Genomic DNA, 22,917 nt, shown 5'->3' on the forward strand with positions numbered 1-22,917 from the left:
TTCTCACCTGCTGTTTTCTCATGATAAAAATCAGGGCCAGCTCTAGGTAAGGTCCCGGTGACGTAGGGCGCCGGGAGGCGGGGTGCGGAAGCCGGGTGGGACACTGTGAGGGCGGGGGCGCCGGAGCGATCTCCGCGCCTCAGCGCCCGACCTGCTCCAGACTGCCCTGATAAAAATCACTCCTCCACTGCCTTTTCTCATTTTTATTACAAGGGCACGTTTATAAATCTCGGGGTAAATTTAGAATAGGACAGCAAGCAAGAAATGTACAAAGCATCCTTTGCCTTCAGCTCCCTCATGCAAAACAGCAACCTCTCAAAGTTGCTTTTCTTAATAAAAATATATACGGAGGCAACGTTACATATTTTTTCCACTTGCCCTTTATATATAGGTGCATCACTCACTAATGCTGCACTATGTATTTTGTACTCCATGTTCAGTGGCTAAAATGTGAATTGGGCTTCTGTTACTCTTAGATAGACAGACTTCAGGAGTTCCGTTTCTGCTTCTTTTCTTTTCCTTTCTCCAAGAAGCCAGAATAGTGCACTTGATAGTACATATTAGAGGTCCAATCCATGCCCGTAAAGCTGATTAGTTGAGATATCACATTGGCCCTGAACAGGTTAGGAGTTGTGCTGTTCAAAGTTTAGAGTACAGACTCTAGTGTGTAGGCACTTGGCCCTCTTGCAAGCACATTTAACCCAAAAACAACAGAGAAGGCCTGGAAGGCGCAAGCTACGCTAGTCAGGAGACAATAGCTATTAGTGATGGTCTACTTCCAGTTTGTCTAGGCCTGAGTTTAAAGGCGCTGGCTCATTCCTGCCTAGCTGCCCTACTAAATCAGTGCCAGTGGTTAGAGATGGTAATTAATGTGTTTATTAAATTTCCATATTGCCCTTCATTTGACAATCACAGGTGGCTTACAATATAAAAGCACAAAAACGCCTAACAGAGGGACAAACAAACAAAAACGATAGCCCCCCATTTAAAAAGCCAGAGATTGTTTAATTAGCTCATGAGAAGAGGAATGTTTTAGCCTAGCACCTAAAGATATGTAACAAAGGCACCAGGTGAGCCTCCTTGGGAAGAGCATTCCACAAACAGGGAGCCACCACAGAAAAGGCCCATTCTCATGTTGCCACCCTCTATCATGCAGGAAGCACATGAAAAAGGGCCTCAGATGATGACTGCAGGGTCTGGGTCAGTTCATAGGAGAAGAAAAACCCTACAGCACTCTTAGGCTGCAAAGCAAAAATACAGCCCTGAAGAAAGCTGAATCTACACAGAATGAAAACACACAGGACCTGTGGGGCAAATGAAAGAAACGTCTTTCAACTGTCTCACAGGCCAAGTCTTGTGGTGCTTCAGTACAACAAATTTATGTCACTATCAGGTTGTTCAGATCTATTTTTTTCTGATTGTGCAATTGGCACTCAGTTTTTTCAGTCTTTTTTTTTCAGTCTTAGGGACCCAGGTGGCGCTGTGGTTAAACCACTGAGCCTAGGGCTTGCTGATCAGAAGGTCGGCGGTTTGAATCCCTGCAATGGGGTGAGCTCCCGTTGCTTGGTCCCAGCTCCTGCCAACCTAGCAGTTCGAAAACACGTCAAAATGCAAGTAGATAAATAGGAACCACTACAGCGGGAAGGTAAACGGCGTTTCCATGTGCTGCTCTGGTTTGCCAGAAGCGGCTTTGTCATGCTGGCCACATGACCTGGAAGCTATACGCTGGCTCCCTCGGCCAATAACGCGAGATGAGCGCGCAACCCCAGAGTCGGTCACGACTGGACCTAATGGTCAGGGGTCCCTTTACCTTTACCTTTTTCAGTCTTACGTTTTTCATATCGTTGGTTTCATAGCAGTCATTGGTTTCATAGCGGTGGTCATTGATGGAAAGCTTCCATGCTAAGTTTCTGGGCCCTCTCCTCAGTTACTACATTCACCCTCCACTACTGTTCTCCATTTTGGGTTCACACACAAGTATTTCTGTACCTAGGTGCACGAACCTTTTTCAAAAGAAATCACTGGAAATTTTAGAGTAAAAGAGAAAATGTTACTAGCCCTTGGCTATCATGCTTCTAAACTGGCAATATGGAGGGTGCGGCTTTTGAGTGGGGAGGGTGGACAGTCTATTTGGTGTTTTGTTTGTTTGTGGCTTAATGCCAAGTTTTTGCACAACACCAGTATTTCGCTGTACCAAAACTCTGATAAAGAGTTACATTTTTGTTACTTAACAGATTTTCTGCTGCAAGACAAAAGCCACATTAAATGTAAAAGTACGGGCTGTCATCTCGATTGCAATGTTTTGGAGACGGTGGTGGTGGGGGAATCATGCCGGGACAGCACCGATTCCACAATAAACATCCGTCTGGAAGCGACCTTGGCTTGACTGCAAGCCATCTCGGGTCTTTCACACATGGGCTAGACTCCAGTGCCCCCTGCCGGGAATGCTATCAGTCACAAGAAGTCGGCTCACGCTTGCTCTCAAGCAGCTTTTGTGTGAAAACCAGCCCGAGAGACCCCGTTAAGCAACCCACGACTCATTCAGGTAGCCACAACTTGCGCAATGTGACGCATGCGCCTTGCTTCCTCAGCTGCGACTTCCCGCTCTGCTGCTTCCACCTCTGAGGCCACTCGCGCCTCAGCGCCTCTCTCACCCCCCGCACCGCATAGTTAGGTTGGTAACGTGCTTGCTTAAAGGATAGGGGCCGTGCCGTCCTTATGGCTACTACCTTAAAAGGAGGCAGGTTGTCCTCACCTGCGGTTTAGGTTCTGTCAAGTAACCACCGAACCACGGGATCGGATCTAGAGCGAGCCACGTGCAACAGAGAGCAGGGGTCCGCCACACCTTTCACAGCTGAGCAGAGAATTTCAGCAGGTGCAGCAGCTGGCGATGCAAACGGCTGAAATTCCCTGTTTTGCACAACTATTAAAGGTGGTGCGGGAGCCCTTGCTCTCCTTTGCACCTGCGAGTTGCGCGCTCTTCCTGCTTCTAGACGCGCGTGGCCTGGGGCCTCATCCCCACCCGGGACCGGACCGGCTGTTGTCAATCCCAGGCCGCGAGAACTGCTGCGCAGAAGGGGAAATGTTGAGCCACCTGCAGTTCCTCCCTCACGCATCATGGCGACGTCGGGAGGGCAGGAATGAATGTTCCCCTTCTGCGCGACTCTCCAGCAGGCGCGCTCTGGAGCCCGGGACGCGGCCCTCACTCCGCGCGCGGCGGCGCTCTCGGTGCCCCTCATATTTGGCCTGCTGTGTGGTCTGTAATTAATCCCCCGCCGCAGGGTGTCGGGGAGTTACACGTCCTCGCCCAGCAGGGGAGCCCCAGCATCCCCGGCTAATCCCCGTTTTTTGTCGCTCTCCTCAGGGGGCCCGCCGGCACCTCCAGCAGCCCCTCTTCCTCCCTGTCAAATTCGCAAGTGGCTGTGCGCAGGCCTAAAACGGGGGAGGGAAGCTGCCATTGCCAGGGCAGGCGGTGGTGTTCGCCTAATTTACTGAGCTTAACCCCGCAGCAAAATCTGCACACGGTCCCGCTCGCCGCCTCCCCAAATTCCCTAAGGCTCTCATGACTCTTAAGTGGGGAAACCCGAGAAGGGGCGGAAGCGGCTGGGAGGGTTGCAAGAACCACGCCGGCCGAGATAAGAGAAAGCGGGTGGGGTGGAGGAGAGGAGCATTGAAGAGCAGCTCCGAGGTGCTGTGAAGTCGCGGGATTTAAGCTTCCCTTCCTGCCCCGCTTTGCATGACAAAAAGCCCAGCTGCAGAGATGACACCGTCCCTCCCCCCCCCCCCACGCCAAATTCACCTCCCCAATTACCAATCAAGCCCATTATGCGGCTACAATAGCCGTCAGCTCCGAGGCCCACCCAGGCAGCCAACATACAGACAGTACATCCTCGACCCATGAATGGAGCCATTTTGCCAGAGTGTTCCGTCTCCCCGCTTCTATTAAACGCAGCCCATTGCTGTTACTGGGAAATAAATACCGTACAGTACTAGTAACTGCTGCTATTTGAGTAAAGTGAAGCTCGTTGCTTTGGAGGGCCACAGTCTCCATTTAGCATTGGGAGAAGGCAGACCTTGCTGTTTTGGAAAGCTTATCTTCAAAAAGTGTTTCGCAATCCCCCCAAACATATATTCCCGGTTCTGTATTCCCACCCCACCCCTCAAATTCTTGTCAGAACTCGGCCTATCTTACCAAAGTGTCTCTAACAACAACTAGCCAAGCACGTTCTGTTTCCCTCAGCCAAAGTGGGACAGCTTTGGTGAAAGGCTTTAATGAAGGTGGTACCAGAGAAAGCCTAACATCAAATTGAAGCAGGGATTAGCAGGAGTGTGGCCCCTCACAGTCAGCAAAGCAGAGGAGGGGCTGACTTTTCCTAAACCTCTGCATCATCTTATGCTATTATATTATCTCATGGGTGTAGCCAAGTGGGGGCAGGGAGTAAAACAATAGAAATACTTAACAGATCAATCACATCGGTTCTGCCACCACCACCCCCCAAAAAAACCTGGCTACACCAGGCCGTGGGATTATATTGTGCCATACCAATATGCTTTGGACAGGTAATAAGGGTAGCTGAACAATTTGAACAAAACAATCTTAGAATTAGAATGATCAGACCACTCCTTTTAATTATGGTGCCATAATGCCCACTGGTGGCCAGAGCTGACCACTGCAACTGCTGAGACAAAAACAGGAAGACTTGGAGGAAGAAAAGTGGGTGGAGGGAGTATTGAAAACTTTGCACTGTAGTTCTGCACAGAAGCAGGCATGGAAATCACTACAAAGAGGAGGATCCTGAACTGCAACCTGAGGGTGAAGACATTAACAATGTTGGTGTGTAATGAGGGGACAGTGTAATTTAGTAATAAGAATTTGTGGTGCTATTGCTTGTGAATTGAATATATCCCCCCAATTTAATAGATTTTTAGCACATTATGTGTGCTAATTGGCTTATCAATACCAGAATGTCTATGTCACCAAGAACTTTTTCAAATTACAAGTACTGTATTAAGTACATAATTATCACTGTACTTTATTGCATTTCCTTTCCTTATTACAACCCTCCTCCCCAAACAATGTGCAGCTCATGATAACACTACACAGATCTGATGCACTGGATGGTAGACGATGACAGCTTGTGTGAGTCATTAAGGTGCTGTAAGATTCTTTGTTGTTTTCACTGCAAAAAAACCCAATACTCCTCTAGAACTTATAATTAAGCTGTGGCCCTCATGTTTATCTTCGGCTAGAAAGATTGACAGAGGAATCTTATAAACATCACCTCAGGTCCATGGGATTTGCTCCCAAGTAAGTGGGTTTGGAATTGCAGCCTAAGGAGAGGTACAGGTTTCAGAGGAGAATTAAGAATATTCTAAAATATTTTAATAAAATGTTAACTAACAACAAATATATTTTGCAACTGTCTGCATTTATTGTTTGATACCTTTCCTGAGAAAGAAACCAGAATTATTGAATTCTGGAATCCTACATGCCATTGTCCACTTGCTGGCAACTTGTGTCAGAAATGAATAGTTTTTCACCATTCCCATTTTTTGTTTTGGGCTCACTAAAATCCAAGGGCACAGGCTGTCAGTTTTATTGTACCTGCTTATCAATAAACTGCAAGCCTCACACTTGGTAATTTATTATATACACACATACATGCTTTCTGGATCTTGATAGTAAGAGATTATTGCATGTAGGAACTATGTAACACGGAAGAAATGTTTGACAAGACCTCAGAATAGACTCACTCCTCCCATGGGCTCACATCTGTGTCAATAGCCACACAGTTATAAGCCGCATAACGCAACTTTTCCTCGCAGACTTTGGCCCTATAAGTGAAAAAGAAGAATCACATCAACATTTTCATGTACCATCTGGTAATCCCAAACTCATCTCTGACTCCCCAAGATGCTATGCTTCTGTAATTAACACCCCTCATTGCTGATACTCCCATCTCCATGCATATTATTCTCAATGGCAGCCACACTTCCCAGTACATTGGACTACTTCTTAGCCCTTCCCCGTATCTCCCCCACCATAATCCGCTTTGCATTGCCGCACTACAAACTGGGAATATGATGTCCCTGGTCACTTGGTGATACTCTAGGCCAGGGGTCCACAAACTAAGGCCCGGGGGCCGGATGCGGCCCAATCGCCTTCTAAATCCGGCCCATGGACGGTCCGGGAACCAGCATGTTTTTACATGAGTAGAATGTGTCCTTTTATTTAAAATGCATCTCTGGGTTATTTGTGGGGCCTGCCTGGTGTTTTTACATGAGTAGAATGTGTCTTTTTATTTAAAATGCAACTCTGGGTTATTTGTGGGGCATAGGAATTCGTTCATATTTTTTTTCAAAATATAGTCCGGCCCCCCACAAGGTCTGAGGGACAGTGGAACGGCCCCCTGCTAAAAAAGTTTGCTGACCCCTGCTCTAGGCACCTTGAACTCGCCAGATGTTCTTCCCATGGCACGCCCCCCCCCCAAAAAAAACCTTTCAGCTGCCTTTCCCAGGTCTGTGCCACAACCACTGGGATTTTGTCCAATACACCCTTGCCCAAGGGATTTATAGAACAAGACTTACGAAGCATAGTTTGGCAAAAAAAGTGTGCTGGAGCAAGTGGAAGATTCAGGAAGTGCATCAGTGGTTTCAGAGCTTTGAGAGAAGAGATAACAAATCAATGAGATCTGTGGCGAAGGCTTTACCACACAATAGAAATACAAAATGGCTGCCAATCCATCATCACTCACTCTGCAATATGATGCACATTATCAGAACATACGGAGAGCCCTACAACTTCAGATCAAAGGCCCATCTTGTTCAGCATCCTAGCACAACAGCACTCTCCCCACCTTCGATTCCCACAACACTCACCCTAATTTGTCAGGATAGATATAAATCCGAGCAGGAAGTCGGCTTCTTCCAGTAACAAACCTCAAGAAGCGACTGCGATCCTCTGAGGGGAAGAGTAAACAACCATCAAAACTCCCAGGGAGATCTCACCAAAAGTCATTATCCACAACAAGCTTGCCCAGTATGCATGTAGGAATGAAAACAAGACCCCAGCTTTGACTGGGAGCCAGTCAGTGTTTGAGGTGGGAGTAAAAACTGACCCTCCTAAACAGGGGGAACCATTCAGTCAGGGGAGCTGTTGTAATAGCCTGTTTGGGGCTATTTTTCTCCATTCCCATCTCCCATTGCCGCATTGCTGAGACTCCCTCTAAGTTAAGTCTCTTAAAAACAAAACCACTTTCTGGGAGTGGTTATGAGCCACAGTGGGAGGAGCCTCTCAAAACCCACTGAACCTGCAATTCATAGCACCAATTTCTTCACATCACCACTCCACAACAGTGTGCATATGCTAACATCTACTTACCGTTAGTAAAGTTGTTCAAGGCCTCCCAGAAATACTGAATTCTAGTATCTGATGGTTCAAAATCCTCAAAGCGAGCTGTGAGAGAAGAAAAACAGATACATGGTGCAGGTTACAGAGAAAAATATTGCTGGCACAGAACCAAGGTCCAACCGAAGGGGAGAGGGAAAGATGGCATGCCCATTATTTGGGCAGAACACATTGAGGAAGAAAGGAATACCGGTATATACCGAGGCACATGGATATGAGGTGCTAATATGCTAGCTCAAAATCATAGTACAACCCACCGATATGGATATTGTATTGTGAATCTCCACTCAGTGCAGTAGCTGAATGTGGAGTCGCCGCATGTTTTATTATGACATCATGTCATGTAGACATCATGTCATGAAGAGTGCAAGGTCTCCCACACTTACTGAGCTTCTTTAGAGCCTCAACGGTAACTTCAGGGTCACCACAGACCTTCTTCTCCAGTTCCTGCCAAGTGAGCAGATCCAGTACTGCCTGAGGCACTACCTTGAGAAGTCCAGCCTGCATGGCCGCAAGCTGAGAGAGTCAGGAAAGAAGAAACAGATTAAGATGGGGTGAGAAACCACCAGTCAGCACCAAAAACCTATTGCCCAAATGCTGTACTGAATTACCTGCTCCTTGCTCTCATTTAGCCGTGCCTTCTGCACCAGGCGGATGAAATCCAAGCGGTCCTCATAGTGCACCACAGTGCGAGTACCACCAGGGATAAGCTCCACCATGCACTGGTCGCTCAGCACAGTGGTGTACGTCAGCTCATGCCCAAACTTGAACTCAAAGGTCTCTTTGTCCATTCCTTCCATCATCTCCAGAAGCTTCACCTGAAAACAAGGAAAGGGATAATCACACCTGTGCCCAAGACAGCAAGGAAGTGGGAGACGGGGATTTTATAAAAAAAAAACATAGCCATAAATAAACAGTTATTATAACATATTGCCAAACACTTTCCATCACCTGGAAGCATGCATTATGTCTAAAACTGTGCAGCTGTTATGGTTGGAAGCTGCAGCATTTGTGGACCATTATTACGTGTTCAACATCATGAAATGTTGAAGGAAATTTACTTACACACCCCTTCACCCTCCCCACTGGCAGTTTTAGAAAACAAAATGAAGCCAGCTGCTCTGCCATGCCAGTATCCAAATGCATAGGTCATGCAGATAAATGCTAAATAGAAATCTGCACCCCATGTTTCAATAGCAACCCCCTGGATACACGTCCCAGTGACTCACCAGCACAGAGTCAACAGCAGGGAAGTCCTTGCTCCAGCTCACTTCCTCCCCTGTCAGTTGCTTCCAGACAAAGCCTGGTAGGGCCAGGACCTTAAAGATAAGAAGAAGGAGAGAAGCAGCACTGCAACATGTTGCCTCCAGATGTGGTCTTTTGTGTCCCACTATGCTCAAAGGAAAGGTTCAGGAAGGAAGACAAGGCAGCTTCTAGATCTGATTTTATAAGAATACTTGCGATTATGAATGATTAGAAAACAATTTAGCACAGTTAGGAAGAAACAGGAGAAGGGAAGTCTGGCTTCCACTACCGGTATCGAAGAAAGAGCCAGCCTTCATCCTATACTCACCAGGAACTCCTTGCCACGCAAGGCAGCTCCCATGATTTGCCCAATCCACTCATATTTTGTGAACTCTTTGCAGGACGGGTTGGGGACATACATGTCTCGGGCCTCTCCAGTACCACTGCCCTGAAACAACAGACAGTTCAGCTCAAATGTCCTGATAGGGACATAAGAATGAATGTTAAAACACATGTACAATCCAGTCTCTCTGCAGTAATTTCCCCATGCAGTAGTGGCATACTAAATTTCCACACTGACCAGGACCAAGTAGAGGGTTGATACAGCAGGAATAAAAGTTGGATTCTGGGAAAGCTGGAACCAAAGGCTAGTGCTTTGGTGTCCATATTCTCCCACCCCAACCCTCAGAGAGCACTGCCTTCTAAGCACTTTCCTTTCTCCAGAGCTTGCCCGAATCCTCACCCTGACAGTCTCTTGAGACTCATGCTGCTCTAACATCCTTAACAGGAGGAAAGGGTTAGCTTCATCAGGGAGCAAGCACCTGGTTGGACGTGCGGACAAAAAAAGGCAGTGGCACTGGTGTCTCAGCTGAACTAGGACACAGCTCCTCAGACATATCAGCAATGCTGTCTCGGAAACCGCCACCTGGGAGAGAGAGCACATGGAAGTGTGTGATCAGCCTTGCTATGCTGTCACCACCTGCTTGCGTTCCTGAATACATTAGCTGGATTTCAGATTTTCCCACTCCCGCTCTTGAGGCCTATCCAATTTTCTGTAGGATGCAGAAAATCCTGAGAGGACACAAGAAAAATATTTGAAACTACCCTGTTTCTCCAAAAATAAGACATAGCCATTAAATAAGCCATAGCAGGATTTTTAAGCATTCAAGGAATATAAGCCATACCCCGAAAATAAGCCACAGTGATAGGCAGTTTAACCTTGTAGGTTAAACTGTACCATACTTAATAAAAAAAATAAGACATCCCCTGAGAATAAGCCATAGTGTGTTTTTTCGAGGAAAAAGAAATATAAGATCTTATTTTCGGAGAAACACGGGTATGTTTCCTCCCCAAAAAAATCTGTTCACATTTGGCATTCTCCCTGGTGGACACATTGGAGGAGCGGGGCTCAGGCCTCCATTGAACTCTTCTGCTGTAACCAATACTTTGATCCCCTTCAAGGATGCAATTGGTTTAAATCTAGAAAGGAGGTATGCAGATAAATATGGTAAGTCATAATTGCAATATAGCAGAGGCTGAGAAGGAGAGGGGAAGAGATAAGTGGGAGGGCTAGGGTAAAAGTATATATTGGGGATTCGAATGTATTGGAATCATTACAAATGTCATTTATCTATCGACCCAGTTTTACTTTTGTGTTTTATTTCTGTAATTTGCAAAAAATCAATAAAGTTTTGTTTTAAACTTTAAAAAAAGGATGCAATTGGTTTAACAGCCAACTCAAAGGCAGCAGCAGAGTTCTCAACACTGAACTGCTGCACTACAAATGACCATCCGTATTGTTTATGCTCCTAACCAGAACTCTGTTCAAATAATAATAATCTCCAAAACGGACTCAAAAGAAAACCCAAATTTTCAGCTTCAAACTGTGGAAACTGTCAAAGATCTCAAATTTCTATTAGCTACCATTTTGGACTACACGAAGTGCAAAACTTACCCTGATCAATGATGCCCTCAGCAATGAATTTACACTCCCACCACTGGTCGTAACGCAGCGGCCACCTGAAATGAATGAAAAACGGTCATTTAAACCTGCCTGTGGAGGTTTGCGGAAGGTACTGCATTGCTGGTGAAAGTGTCAGGGCCAAGAGTAATAGTGCGATATTTCTGTGTGGCCCAGAACCTACTAAGGTCCTTGAATAACTGGTGTGTTGCAAATATTTGGAGTAAGTTCTCATTTATGAAAATAAGGCTCTGTTTTCTTTCCGAGGATTCAGCTTTCACTTTACTTGAAACTTTCTGGTGCTTGGCATTCAGGTACTTAGGCTAGAGACACCAAGCTGGAAGGGGCAGGGAAGACAGACAGGTGGCTGCTGGATGAAAAAACTCACCTGTAATCCAGGGCCTTCTCATACTTGTCAGAAGGTTTTAGTCCCTCATATACCTAGGAAAGCAAAAAATGCAGCAGAGGCATTAAGAGAAGAATCCTGGGCAATGCGCTTACAGATAGCAAAGCGGGAATAGGCATCCTTTGAAGGTCTTGATGAATTTGTTACATGAGGACTGGCAACAGGCAACATGCACCAAAGATGTACAAGAAGTTCTTTTGCGCACTGCACTGTCAGGCAGATCCCTAACAACCACCAATGTATGTGTAGCAAGGGACACACATTAAATTAAAAGGCTAGCATGACAAAGTGGCTAGAATAGCTAGGGTTGGATGTAGAAAACCCAAGTTCAAAACTCTTCTCAGCCATGAAGCTTATTTAACACACTTGGGCAAGTCACTAACCCCACAACATTAAGAATAAAAAGGTATAACTTCATTTACGTCAGCTTGAGCTCATTGGTGAAAAGACAGGATAAAACAAACAGTAAACAAGCAACGAACTACAATATCCAGTTACCCCAATGCCTTAGAAAGGAGAATGAACCATAAACACACAATCTGAACTAACATACACCTTGAAATTAGAGTTCAGAGAATCGTGAAAGGTTTGAACCAGGTATGTTAGTTATTTAACCCCATGTGAAAGAGAAAATAATAATAAGAAAAGTCTGATAATTTTATCTGAGGTGCATTGTGCATGTGCGTCACCAGCGGCCACTGCTGAATTTATTCTAATATTATAAAGTGATGGGCTCCAAAAACACACGGCTCCCATTAGCATTGTGCAGCACAGTAAAAGAGCAAAATGGCTAGGGAGGGGCAAAGTGACTGTGAGCTCCTCTCCCCGAGCCTGTATGCTCATGTATTCATGCTAAGCCAGGGTTTGGGTTAGTGCGACATGTAAACTAGGCCACTGAGTGGGACTCCCAACCACACAGAAGCTGCATCACCTTGCAAAACTGTTTGCTGAGCTTATGCTCAGAGCTGGATCTTGTTTTGAAGGTATAAACTGAAAAAATGCTTTTCTGGAGTATAATAGGACGGAACATGTGTAGCAGGTGGCAAAGGCAGAAGACTCCCCCCCATCCCTCTTGCCACAGGGTGAGCTGGCTTACCTGAGTGAAGACTGTGTTTTTGCAGCTGGGGTCAAGTGCAGGATTGTCACGATGCTCCATGGCCAGGCGGCGGTTGATGTAGAGCCGTGGCATGAAGTTGGGCTTGCTAGTCTCTGAGTCCTTGAGGCACTGGGTGATTAGCACTGTACGTCTTTTGGACAGCAACAGGAACTGTTTGATGTGCTGTCATGGGCAAAGCAACACTGGTCAAAGTCAGGAATATCCCGCACGGTCCTTCTCCTACTTTACAAACCAGCTGGCTCTACTGCCAATATCACCGCAAACTATTCTAGCGCCTCTCTTTCCCAGTAGGAAATCTTTTGATATATTATTCTTATTATTTCCATTTCATTTCTATACTGCTTAACATTTTTAAGAAATGAAAAAGTCTCAAAGCAGTTTACACCCTACCTTAAAAGATCAGATAATAAAACAATCCAGAATGAAATATTACTGAAGAAAGTCAAATATAAAGTAGACATTCAAAGCAATGGTTTATTCCCCTAAGATAGAAAACACAGAAATTGGGAATCAGAAAGTCCCTCGCCTCACCTTGAGTTGGCTGAAGGTGCCAAGTGTGTAGTCCCAGGCTGGAACAAGATGGTGAAGAACACTATCCAAGATCTTGATAAACCTACCCAAACCAAAAGTGCAATAAATAAATACCCAAACCAAAAGTGCAATAAATAAATACCAATAAATAAATACCGCAGATGGCGGCAGAGTAACCAGACGTGTTAAATTTGACCCCTACATTTACTCCTACATTTCTTGCTATCTCTGTTGGCTTCCCTCCCTATTTCACCCAATGAGCTAATTAGGCAGGTGAGGATTTACAACTACAGGTGAAACAAAACAAAAGGAAAAAATAAATAAATTCAATAGGGTTTTACAGCATGGACCCCTGGTGTTGTGCCACAATGCATGTACTGTACACGCACATGCTTAGCCCACTACCACCACAATGATTGTGGGAGCTCTCGCTGACAACAACAACGGCAACACCGAGGCTGGAGAATGTTCCTCAGCCCTGCCCTGCTCCATACCTCTGGATGATCACAGCCCGCCGATAGAGCACATCAGGGTCTCTCCCCTCCAGGCGAGGATACCTCACCAGGTTGGCTGGCTGAAACATATCTGCATTGAGCCCCAGTTCCCGTTGCCGAGAAGATTTGATCTTTATTCCCCGTAACCGAACATCTATCCCATCATCTGTATTAAAAGGGAAGAACAAAACAGCTTAGGACACATCGGTCAAATAGAGAATGGTTTCTCCTGGAGGCGGGAGAGAAATACTGGGGGAAAGAGTAGGGATAAGGGTCCCTCTTTATCACAAATTGGGGGTGGGTGACTACTGGAGAAATTCCAGGGCTTTATTCATCACTTGCCACAAAAACAGCAGACCTGTGGCAGCTTAAAGATTAACAAATGTATTGTGCCTTTGCTGTTTTTCCTAGATAAAATAATCACAAAAAGGCAGCCCCCAAAAGGGAAGCACCGGGGCAGCTGCAAAATATTAAAAATACAATAAATCATCAAACACACACAAAACTTCCCTAAACAGGGCTGCCTTCAGATGTCTTCTAAAAGTCAGATAGTTTTTTATTTCCTTGGCATCTGATGGGAGGGCATTCCACAGGGTGGGCACTACTACCGAGAAGGCCCTCTGCCCAATTGTACTCTGACTCTAGATGGAACCTGCTAGGTTACGTAACTACAAAGGGAGTGAAATTCTAAACTAGAGCATTTAGAGAAAAGCAGGGAGATCATTGTACCCCACCTCCCAGGGATTAATAGGCACATCCCCAAACTGACGCCCACACACCTCTGCATTCCACAATGCGGATTTCAATGACAGGCAAGTGAGCAGTCATGTCTTCCAGCACACACACATCCCCGATGTAGCTCCTGGAGACACAAAAAACATCTATTTCCTCTTGCACAAGGTAGGCTTACCACCCCCCTCCAAAATAGAAATCCTTTAATCTTAAATCTTCAGGGAAAGTTACATTAAAGTGGATGTGGGAGCCAGAAACCAGAACTCCTGGGATCTGTTTCCAACCTTCTGGTTGCCCTACAGTGATCCATCAGTCACCTTCAGATAGTTATTGAAGGGAGCACAGGGAACTTTTATGCTCACGAAGGCAGTGGGTTGGGGTGAAAGGAAATAACTTGCCAACAGGCATTAATTACACTGTATGTTTCTCCCCGAGACACTGTAGCACACAATGGTAGCTTTATACATTACCTCAGGAATATGAAAGATGCCAGGAAATGCCTCCTCATAGTATAGAGCAGAGATGGGGAGTCTGTGGCCCTCCAGACTATATCTCCCATCTTCCCTGATTTTGCTGAAAGCCACAGTTCCCCCATCCCTTGCATAGATAAGTATTTACCACACTTTATTGCACTTTACCACACTTTAATGGCACTTTATTGTTGACCTCCAGTCTGCCCTGTGTGTGGCATTGTTTTTGCCTTTTGTACTTTATGAAACTGCTTCTATTTAGCCTCGAGTCGCAGCTGCATTTTGTACATACTGCATTTTACTGGACAGGTATAAACATGTGTTAGTTCTCCAAGTGCTGGAGTGTTTGACTGGGGTTGGTGTGTGGACTATTACCAGTAACTATGTTCCTTGATGTTCACTTAACTCTGAGGTCATATACTGGGCCCTGATTATGTGTTTTGGGGGTTATAAGGGTGTGTATGCTTATATATCAGTTGCTATGGACAGAGGGAGAACTAATGGTAGAGAATGGATAAACTGGGAGAGTCATGGGCATAGCCAGGGGGGTGTACGGGGGCAGCTGCACTTGCCTCAAGCAAAAAAACAAAAACAAAACTTAAGTAACTGACCAATTGTGCTGCAGATAACTTGGTTCTGCCTGCCCTAACACAAGGCCTGCCCCCCCCCCCTAAATCTGGGCTACACCCATGGCATGAGCCACAGTGGCTGCACAATTTTTATACAGAAGCACTGGTAAAAAGCACTCCTTATTGCTGAGGCCTTTTGTGGTCAGGATTAACCAAATGTGAAGGTGTTTTTTAAAAAAGAAAAGAAAAAAGTTAATAATAATAGTAAGATATTTCCTTCCTTGAACCCGTTGGGATACAATAGGCTACAAGCTCAAAAACAAAGAGCTGTCCGTTAACCGCTAACATTTCAGGTCTAGGGTTTTGTTTCTTTTCTTCACCATCTGATTACAATAGAACCCTTTTCACCTTCACTTCTTCTCTCCCCCTTTCCATGCCTCATGAGGTAAAATCAAAGGTGCCGTACAGGCATTGGCTAGAGGCAAACTCGGCTCTCCAGATGTTTTGGGACTACAACTCCCATGATCCCTAGCTAACAGGACCAGTGGTCAGGGATGATGGGAATTGTAGTCCCAAAACACCTGGAGGGGTGAGTTTGCCTATGCCTGGACTAGAGAAAGAATCTGAGCCAGATTTAGGCTCAGTTTCACACCTGGCTTTCATCAACAACCAAATTCTCTCCCTCCTACCCACCCACCCCCGGCCTCCCTCGTCTAACTCACTCATCAATGCCCACGTCACTCAGCTTCTTCAGGTTATCCCCCTCGCCACCATACACAGCCACCCTCTTGGGCATGAAATTCTCATCTGTTGTGTCCACAGTCAGGAACAGCTTCCTGAGGGAGAGAATTAAAGGGCAAATGTGAGACAACAATAAGATATAGGACAAGTTTCTGGCTTTTAAAACTACTTCCCAGAGTTCCTATGGGCAATGAAGGGTCCAAATATGCTTAGAAACCTTCACTGCAAAGAGCTGAGAAATGTGGGGAAAACAGGGGAAGGGAGGTGGGGAACCTGGCAGGCAAGAGAACTGGCTATGAAGTTTCCCCCAGGCTGGATTTTTATGAGGCTTGGAGGAAAAGCTTAAACCTTTCCCAGGGATGAACCAAAAAGGGCCAGACTCAGCCATTCTGAATCGAGAAGGGCGGTTTTTGGACATCACTAGTACCACATTCTGTACAAACCTATGTGATCACAGAAATCTTCCTTAACAGAAAAGCCAAGGTGGGTGGAAGAAGAGGTGGGGATGCCTTTGTTTTCCATATGGAAAGGAGAGGGCAGATTCAAACAAATATTTTGCTGCAAACCTCAAAAGGGCCATTTTGAAATTGCTCAACATTCAGTTTCATGGCAGTGGTCGAATCACAGTGGTATATGTGAGAAAAGATCATTCCTTTGTTGTTGTGTGTATGGAGGCACAAAATAGTAGTAGCAGTAATAGTTTACTTTTCTACCCACCCTTCACCCTGAGGTCCCAGAGTGGGGAAACAACCATTTAAAATACAGCACTAAAAACAATTTAAACCAACTTACAGTCACAAAAATAGGGTGGGTCCCAAAAATATGCATCTCAAGTGTCAAGAGGTACATCTTCAGCACCAAACCTAAAACCTCATAGCACCTAACTAGAAGTCTTTTCCATGATTCCATCTTTGGGCAGGAAGAAGCCCAAGCACAGAACATTCACGTGCATTAACATGACCCAGCTGCTCTCGATGTAGCTTTTACACTCAGTGAGAGCAGAGGAAACACGGTTTAATTATGATAGTACTTATAGGAAGGAGCTGATTAGGCCAGGACAGTGAAGTGTCTGCCAGTGATGTCCCCATATATAAGGAATAGGCTAGTAAAGGATAGGGAACTCACTTGATAATGGTCCCTTTCTTCATGTTGAGACGGACCCAGTGCTGACCTTGGGACCCATCACTCTCCCAGTAGGTGTCTGCATGGTTGTCTGTCAGGCATGAAACATTGAATTCTTCCTGAGGAAAGCAAAGACAGACTGAGGAGAATTAGAAATATCCACTTAATAGCTTGCTTTCAGGCAACTCACAAGATTCCTCCCAAGAGGATGCCAACTCTAGAACCTCAGAGAGGAACTTTTAGTTTGAGACACTCAGGCATCCAGTTGCACCTTCCTACTATCCCTGAAAATAACTCAGCACATCTTCCTCCCTCAAGGCTTCCTGGATTTTTACCACTCTCCCTTCACCTAGGAGAGGCAACCTGCTGATCTATGAAGAACGGTAGAGGATACATTGGGCACAGTGTCCTAGCACTGATCAGAATAGTTAAGCCAGGCATCCCCAAACTTCGGCCCTCCAGATGTTTTGGACTACAATTCCCATCTTCCCCAACCACTGGTCCTGTTAGCTAGGGATCATGGGAGTTGTAGCCCAAAACATCTGGAGGGCCACAGTTTGGGGATGCCCAAGTTAAGCTTTATCAAATTTCAGAGGAAGACTTGATGGCCACTAAAATCAGCAGGTGGCCAAGTTAATCTGAAAGTTTGCAGACCTATGCCAAGACAACACAGAATTCAGAAGTGTATATATTCCTACAACTATAAAAGTAGATCAAGTAAAACACATTATTTCACGCATTATTTTCTTTCACTTTCTGGAACCAAGAAAACAACTGTCTAATAACCCATTCCAGGGGCCGGTGAAGTTAATTTCATGAGTAGAGCCCTACCATTAGACAGAATAAGGCAGACACTTCAGACAGCAGATTCTGGAGAGTGGCAAGATTTTGGAGGAAAGAGCTCTGTGTGCCATGTGGCCTACCCTGTACCCCCAAAGCTAGCCTGCTGCCCTCAAGTGTGGCTGGTCTGTCACCAGTGTTAAAATAAGATTCAACTGCTGGTCAGGTTGTACATAGCATTGGAAGGTACAGTGGTACCTCGACTTATGAATGCCTCAACTTCCAAAGGTTTCGACTTACGAAGTCCGCAAACCCAGTTTACAAGTAGATTTATTAAACACCGTCATTGTACTCAGAGCAGCTCCCATGGGCTACTGTCTCTGGGCTCTGATTTTAGCACCAACAGGAAGCACGCCAGAACCCCGCCTTCCGCTTCCTTGATTGACGCCTTTTGCTGACCCACCTTAACCTATGGGAACGGGGAGATTCTGGCTGGCTTCCTACCTCTTCCTCTGATGAATCATCCCTCCCCTGTGTTGTTGCTAGGGACTGCTTATCAGTGACTTAGCCTCTCTCCAGCCCCCTCTTCTCTGGCTGAGGAGAAAGGGTTGCGGGTGACTGTCTTCAAATGGCTGAGAAGGAAGCAAAACTACTCCTTCCTCCTCTGACTCTCTGTCCCCCTCATCACCCTCATCGTCCCTCTGGGGATCCCTGCCTTTGCAAACCCTTTAATATTAGCAAATGATGGCCTAGTGCAGGCTTCCCCAAACTGCAACCCTCCAGATGTTTTGGCCTACAACTCCCATGATCCCTAGCTAACAGGAACAGTGGTCACTGATGATGGGAACTGTAGTTCAAAACATCTGGAGGGCCGAAGTTTGGGGATGCCTGGCCTTGTGGTTGGGATGCTGAGGCAACAAAGGACAGCATGCATGAAGGAGAGGTCTCTATGCAAAGGAGCCTGGTTGATGGTGACACTTTACCGTGTAGGAGGACACATCAATGCTGTCCACATATTGCTTGATGCTGCCCAGATTCTCATCTTCCTTGCCAATGTGGTCATAGAGGAAGTGCACTAAGTCCTCATCACATTCGTAGCTCCATGTGGGTGGTACAAATCTAAAATGGCAAAAATTGGTGTTAATAGTACAGGATGAGAGAGAGGGGGCTGGGTTGACAGAAATTTACATCCCCGATCATGCTCTCCACTACCCAATTATCTCCTCCAGGATATTATTTTTACTCCCCCTTCTGCACAAGCACTACTCTCAATAGAATTAAGTCCTCAGGCATACAAAGCCTGGATAATATGTAGAAACGTCCAGTGCTGCAGGCCCAGTTATCACTTTCAAATTAAGTGCATTGGCTGCCCCACTTTTTCTTATTGCTGTAAAGGAGGTTGCATGCCCTTTACCGGAGTCTCTCTACCGCAGCTGCATCTGGCTCCATGATTTTTGGCTTTGCCCCAAGACGGAGGGAATATGTTAAATCCACCACCTGCTCCCATCTGGAAAAGGGAAAAAAGCAGAATTAACAACTATAAACTTCTGTGTAAGCGAACAGAAATTGGAAAAGTTCTAACTGCATTATTAGCTACTAAAACTAATAATGTTTCATTAAAGGGTAAGTATCTGAGAATAAATCAAAGAGTTGATATATAGCTCTTTGTTTAATGCTACAGAGGATCTAATTTATAACGCTTACAGTAATAATAATCTTTGCTGCTATTAAAATTAAGAACCTTACATTTATTAGATAAAACAACAAAATGGACACACGGAACTTAACACTTCTTAGACTTACTGATAAGGTTTGAGCCAAGTGATGTGTGTGTTTGTGCGTGTTTGCACACATTTTTGACACAGTTGTGAATCTCTCTCCCTTTTTTACAACTTTGGGAGCTATGGACAAGAGTGACAGTGTTTGCAGTGCAGTAGCTGTATTCCTTGTTCCCTAAAAGACATTCAAAGTGAGGGCAACACTTCCTACTTTCACTCTGAATTGGCTTCGTTTCATCACGACAGTCTAATTTGATTGGCTGTTTTCCACTGTAATGTCATTACACAGCTTATCTGATCCCCAATTGGCTGCAATAATGTAATCCAGAAGAAGAGAACCTCTCTCCCCCTTGGCACACAAGCTGTAGATCAGAGGAGGAAATCAGCCATCAGGAAAGAAGCAAACAAGAGATGAACCACCTAAGAACATATGCCACTCCCCCCCCCCCCGCAAAAATATAAATAAATCTTTGAAATTTACCAACACAAGTTTCTATTAGAAACTAAGAACTGAATGTAGGTAAAGTGCTCTTGGTTGATTCTGTTAGCAAAACAATTGGAAGCTACTAATTTAGCTTGCAACCATAGATATTTCTGAAAGTCGCACATTCACTTATAGTATTATGTACAATATTTGCTTTGGCCACCTCGTGAGAAGAGAAACCTCTCTGGAAAAAACTCTGATGTTTGGTAAGATTGAGGGCACAAGGAGAAAGGAACGACAGAGGACAAGATGGTTGGACAGTGTTATAGAAGCTACCGACATGAATTTGATGAAACTCCGGGAGGCAGTGGAAGACAGGAGTGCCTGGCGTGCTCTGGTCCATGGGATCACGAGGTGTCGGACATGACTAATCGACTAAACAACAACATGTATTTGCTTACAGCGAGTGCCTTCCGCAATGGTCCTCCTCAAAAGCCAATCAATCCAAACAAAATGTAGAGATGGTTTTCAGTACCTGATTACAGGCTTATAATCCACCCCAAAGAGTTGCTGCTGCCTCTGGATTCTCTCCATCGATTCAACTGGCACCAGCCTGTCCCCACCATCTGCATGTTTACACATGAGGACCCAGCCTTCCTCCAGGTCACAGCCAATCTTGAATTCCTCCAGCTGCTCCTATGAGGGAAGAATATGAAATCATATGTCCAGTACAAAATACAACATTGGAGATAACTAAGGAATACAAACAGTTTATCAAATCATCATACATCATACAAAGAGATTTACGGTACTCAGATGGTTAAGAACACTGATTATCCATAGAGAAATGTACAGCTCCTACTAATTGATTAAAAACCAAAATGCATGTCTTTAGTCTGTGCTAATGAGTGTCTATGACTACTTTTTCTGGTCCCTACAGACCAACAACAGTTCCCTTTCTCACTTGAAAGAATGCACACGCATGCAATGTCAACAAAACGGTATTAAACTGTCCTTCCAATTATAATTATAGGAAATTTGGTGAATTCTAACAGATTGTAGGAGGATGCCCAGGTATACATGCATAGGAATTACTGAGGTTTACTAAGCACATGGGACCCAGGTGGTGCTGTGGTTAAACCACTGAGCCTAGGGCTTGCTGATCAGAAGGTCGGCGGTTCGAATCCCTGTGACGGGGTGAGCTCCCGTTGCTTGGTCCCAGCTCCTGCCAACCTAGCAGTTCGAAAGCACCTCAAAATGCAAGTAGATAAATAGGAACCACTACAGCGGGAAGGTAAACGGCGTTTCCATGTGCTGCTCTGGTTTGCCAGAAGCGGCTTTGTCATGCTGGCCACATGACCTGGAAGCTATACGCTGGCTCCCTCGGCCAATAACGCGAGATGAGCGCGCAACCCCAGAGTCGGTCACGACTGGACCTAATGGTCAGGGGTCCCTTTACCTTTACCTTTTTCAGTCTTACGTTTTTCATATCGTTGGTTTCATAGCAGTCATTGGTTTCATAGCCCAAGAGTCGGTCACGACTGTACCTAATGGTCAGGGGTCCCTTTACCTTTACTAGCACATAGCCTTTGAGGGCCATGCAGTTATCAAAAAAAATCTCCCCAACTATGATAAGTAGCCTTGTTGGCATTACAGCTGTTTACATATTCTTTATTGTTGCTATTTCCCAAGTGCAAAATGTGACAGCCAGTTTATTGCCACACTAATGCTAAAAGGGAAAATGATAACCAAGGCAGAAAAAAACATCATATGGGTCAGGAAAAACTGAAAGGCTCTTCTGTCAGCTAAATTCGTATCAAGGAACCATAAAACTAGCTGATAGCAAACTATGTCTGTAACAGTGCCAGTCTCTGAGAAACGTAGGAGTACTTGTGCCCCGTGTTACCATCCTTGAGTGTGCATGTAGGACCCCAAAAAGCAATGGGAAATATAAGATGAGATGCCTATGTTTATCTCTATTACATGTGTCTTAAGCCTCCATCGATATTTGCTCTTTCATGCAAATTATGTAAGTTTTTTTTTTGGGGGGGGGAGGTGTCAACCCTAAAACATTTGAAATTGTAATAACGGCTCAAGTGCCTCTGAACATGGGTAGAGTGCATTTCCATCCTCTTCAGAAAGCATCCTGGCTGGGTTGCCAGTTCACACCAGGAATTATGGACAGCAGGAATTATTACACGGTAGGAGGAATGTGGCACTAGCAGGCTGGAGCTCCAGCAATTTATCCTCCTCGAAACTTCCGCGTTCAGCGGCTGCAGGTGCCCGTGAGCAGCAGGCCCCGCCGGGGGCTATACCTTGTCACACTCACCCTTGCCAGCTTCACCCAGAGCCCGTTCCCGTTGCAGTATTCCTCGCCGCTGGCTCGGATGCACGAGCCCTTGCGCAGCTCGATGGTGCCCCTGCCCAGGCCCTTCCTGCCGCCCGACCCGGAGCCGGAGCCGGCCTTGCTGGGGTTCTCCCATACCGAGAGTAGGGTCCGGCCGGAGGCCGAGGCGGGCCCGGGGGCGCTGGGGTCCTTGCAGATCTTATATTGCACCTCGCGGGGCACGTAGCACAAGGCGGCGGGCAGCGGCTCCGCGCGCGTCAGGCACCCGATCGCCTCGCTCAGGAAGCGCAGCCGGCCTAGCAACTGGTGCGGCGACTCGCCGGCCGTCGGGGGCATCATACTGGCCGCCTGCAGCCACCCAGGCGGGGTTGGCCCAAAGGGAGCAGCCGCCGCAGGAGCAGCTCCGCCGGTTGCCCCTTCCCTCCCGTCCCGATTCTGGCAGCCGGCGAGTCTTTCCCCGGCGCAGCGACCGGGAGAAGGGTGGCTGCGGCTGCTGATGCTTCCTGCTACTCTCGCCCTTCTTCCTCCTCGGTTCTGCCGGGTGTACCGTAAAGCAGCCTCTATCGGCGGACGAGTGAATGTGCAAGCCTAGCAAGAAGCGAGGGGAACCGCGCTATGGGAATGGGTCGGCAGCAAGCTCCGGACCCCGCCAGGGAGGTTTAGGCCTAAGGGTGAAAGTGGCCAAGGAAGGTCGACGCGCAAGATCTCTGGCTGCGTTTCACTTCAGTTCCTGGGCTCATGTGGCTGGCTGGCGATGAGGCAGATCATAAAAGTTCGCGTTTCCAAAACAAAC

The 22,917-nt window shown here is 46.1% G+C and overlaps 1 protein-coding gene across 1 annotated transcript; it reads right to left on the bottom strand.

The window, feature by feature from the left end:
* Nucleotides 1–5,408: 5,408 nt before the first annotated feature.
* Nucleotides 5,409–22,876, bottom strand: HECTD3 (HECT domain E3 ubiquitin protein ligase 3). Its single transcript, XM_035122633.2, has 21 exons — nt 22,107–22,876; nt 20,313–20,473; nt 18,990–19,082; nt 18,559–18,694; nt 16,799–16,914; nt 15,655–15,768; nt 13,941–14,023; nt 13,162–13,327; nt 12,668–12,749; nt 12,116–12,298; nt 11,002–11,054; nt 10,608–10,672; nt 9,475–9,578; nt 8,982–9,101; nt 8,638–8,727; nt 8,020–8,226; nt 7,795–7,924; nt 7,382–7,456; nt 6,880–6,961; nt 6,589–6,660; nt 5,409–5,835 (listed from the first exon to the last, which is right to left on the bottom strand). Exons 1-21 carry the CDS (start codon nt 22,461–22,463, stop codon nt 5,751–5,753), a joined length of 2,574 nt encoding a protein of 857 aa, XP_034978524.2. The 5' UTR covers nt 22,464–22,876; the 3' UTR covers nt 5,409–5,750.
* Between the last annotated feature and the right edge of the window lie 41 nt (nt 22,877–22,917).

This window comes from Zootoca vivipara, chromosome 7 (genome assembly GCF_963506605.1).
Source record: "Zootoca vivipara chromosome 7, rZooViv1.1, whole genome shotgun sequence".
NCBI classification, from domain to species: domain Eukaryota; kingdom Metazoa; phylum Chordata; class Lepidosauria; order Squamata; family Lacertidae; genus Zootoca; species Zootoca vivipara.

What these genes read in the sequence shown, in the direction of transcription:
- HECTD3 (XM_035122633.2), bottom strand. Translation starts at nt 22,463, where the DNA reads ATGATGCCCCCGACGGCCGGCGAGTCGCCGCACCAGTTGCTAGGCCGG. An exon ending in CTTGAACAACTTTACTAACG is followed by an intron (nt 6,962 to 7,381) that starts GTAAGTAGATGT and finishes TCTTCCCCTCAG; the next exon opens with AGGATCGCAGTCGCTTCTTG. An exon ending in ATCTATCCTGACAAATTAGG is followed by an intron (nt 6,661 to 6,879) that starts GTGAGTGTTGTG and finishes CTTCTCTCAAAG; the next exon opens with CTCTGAAACCACTGATGCAC.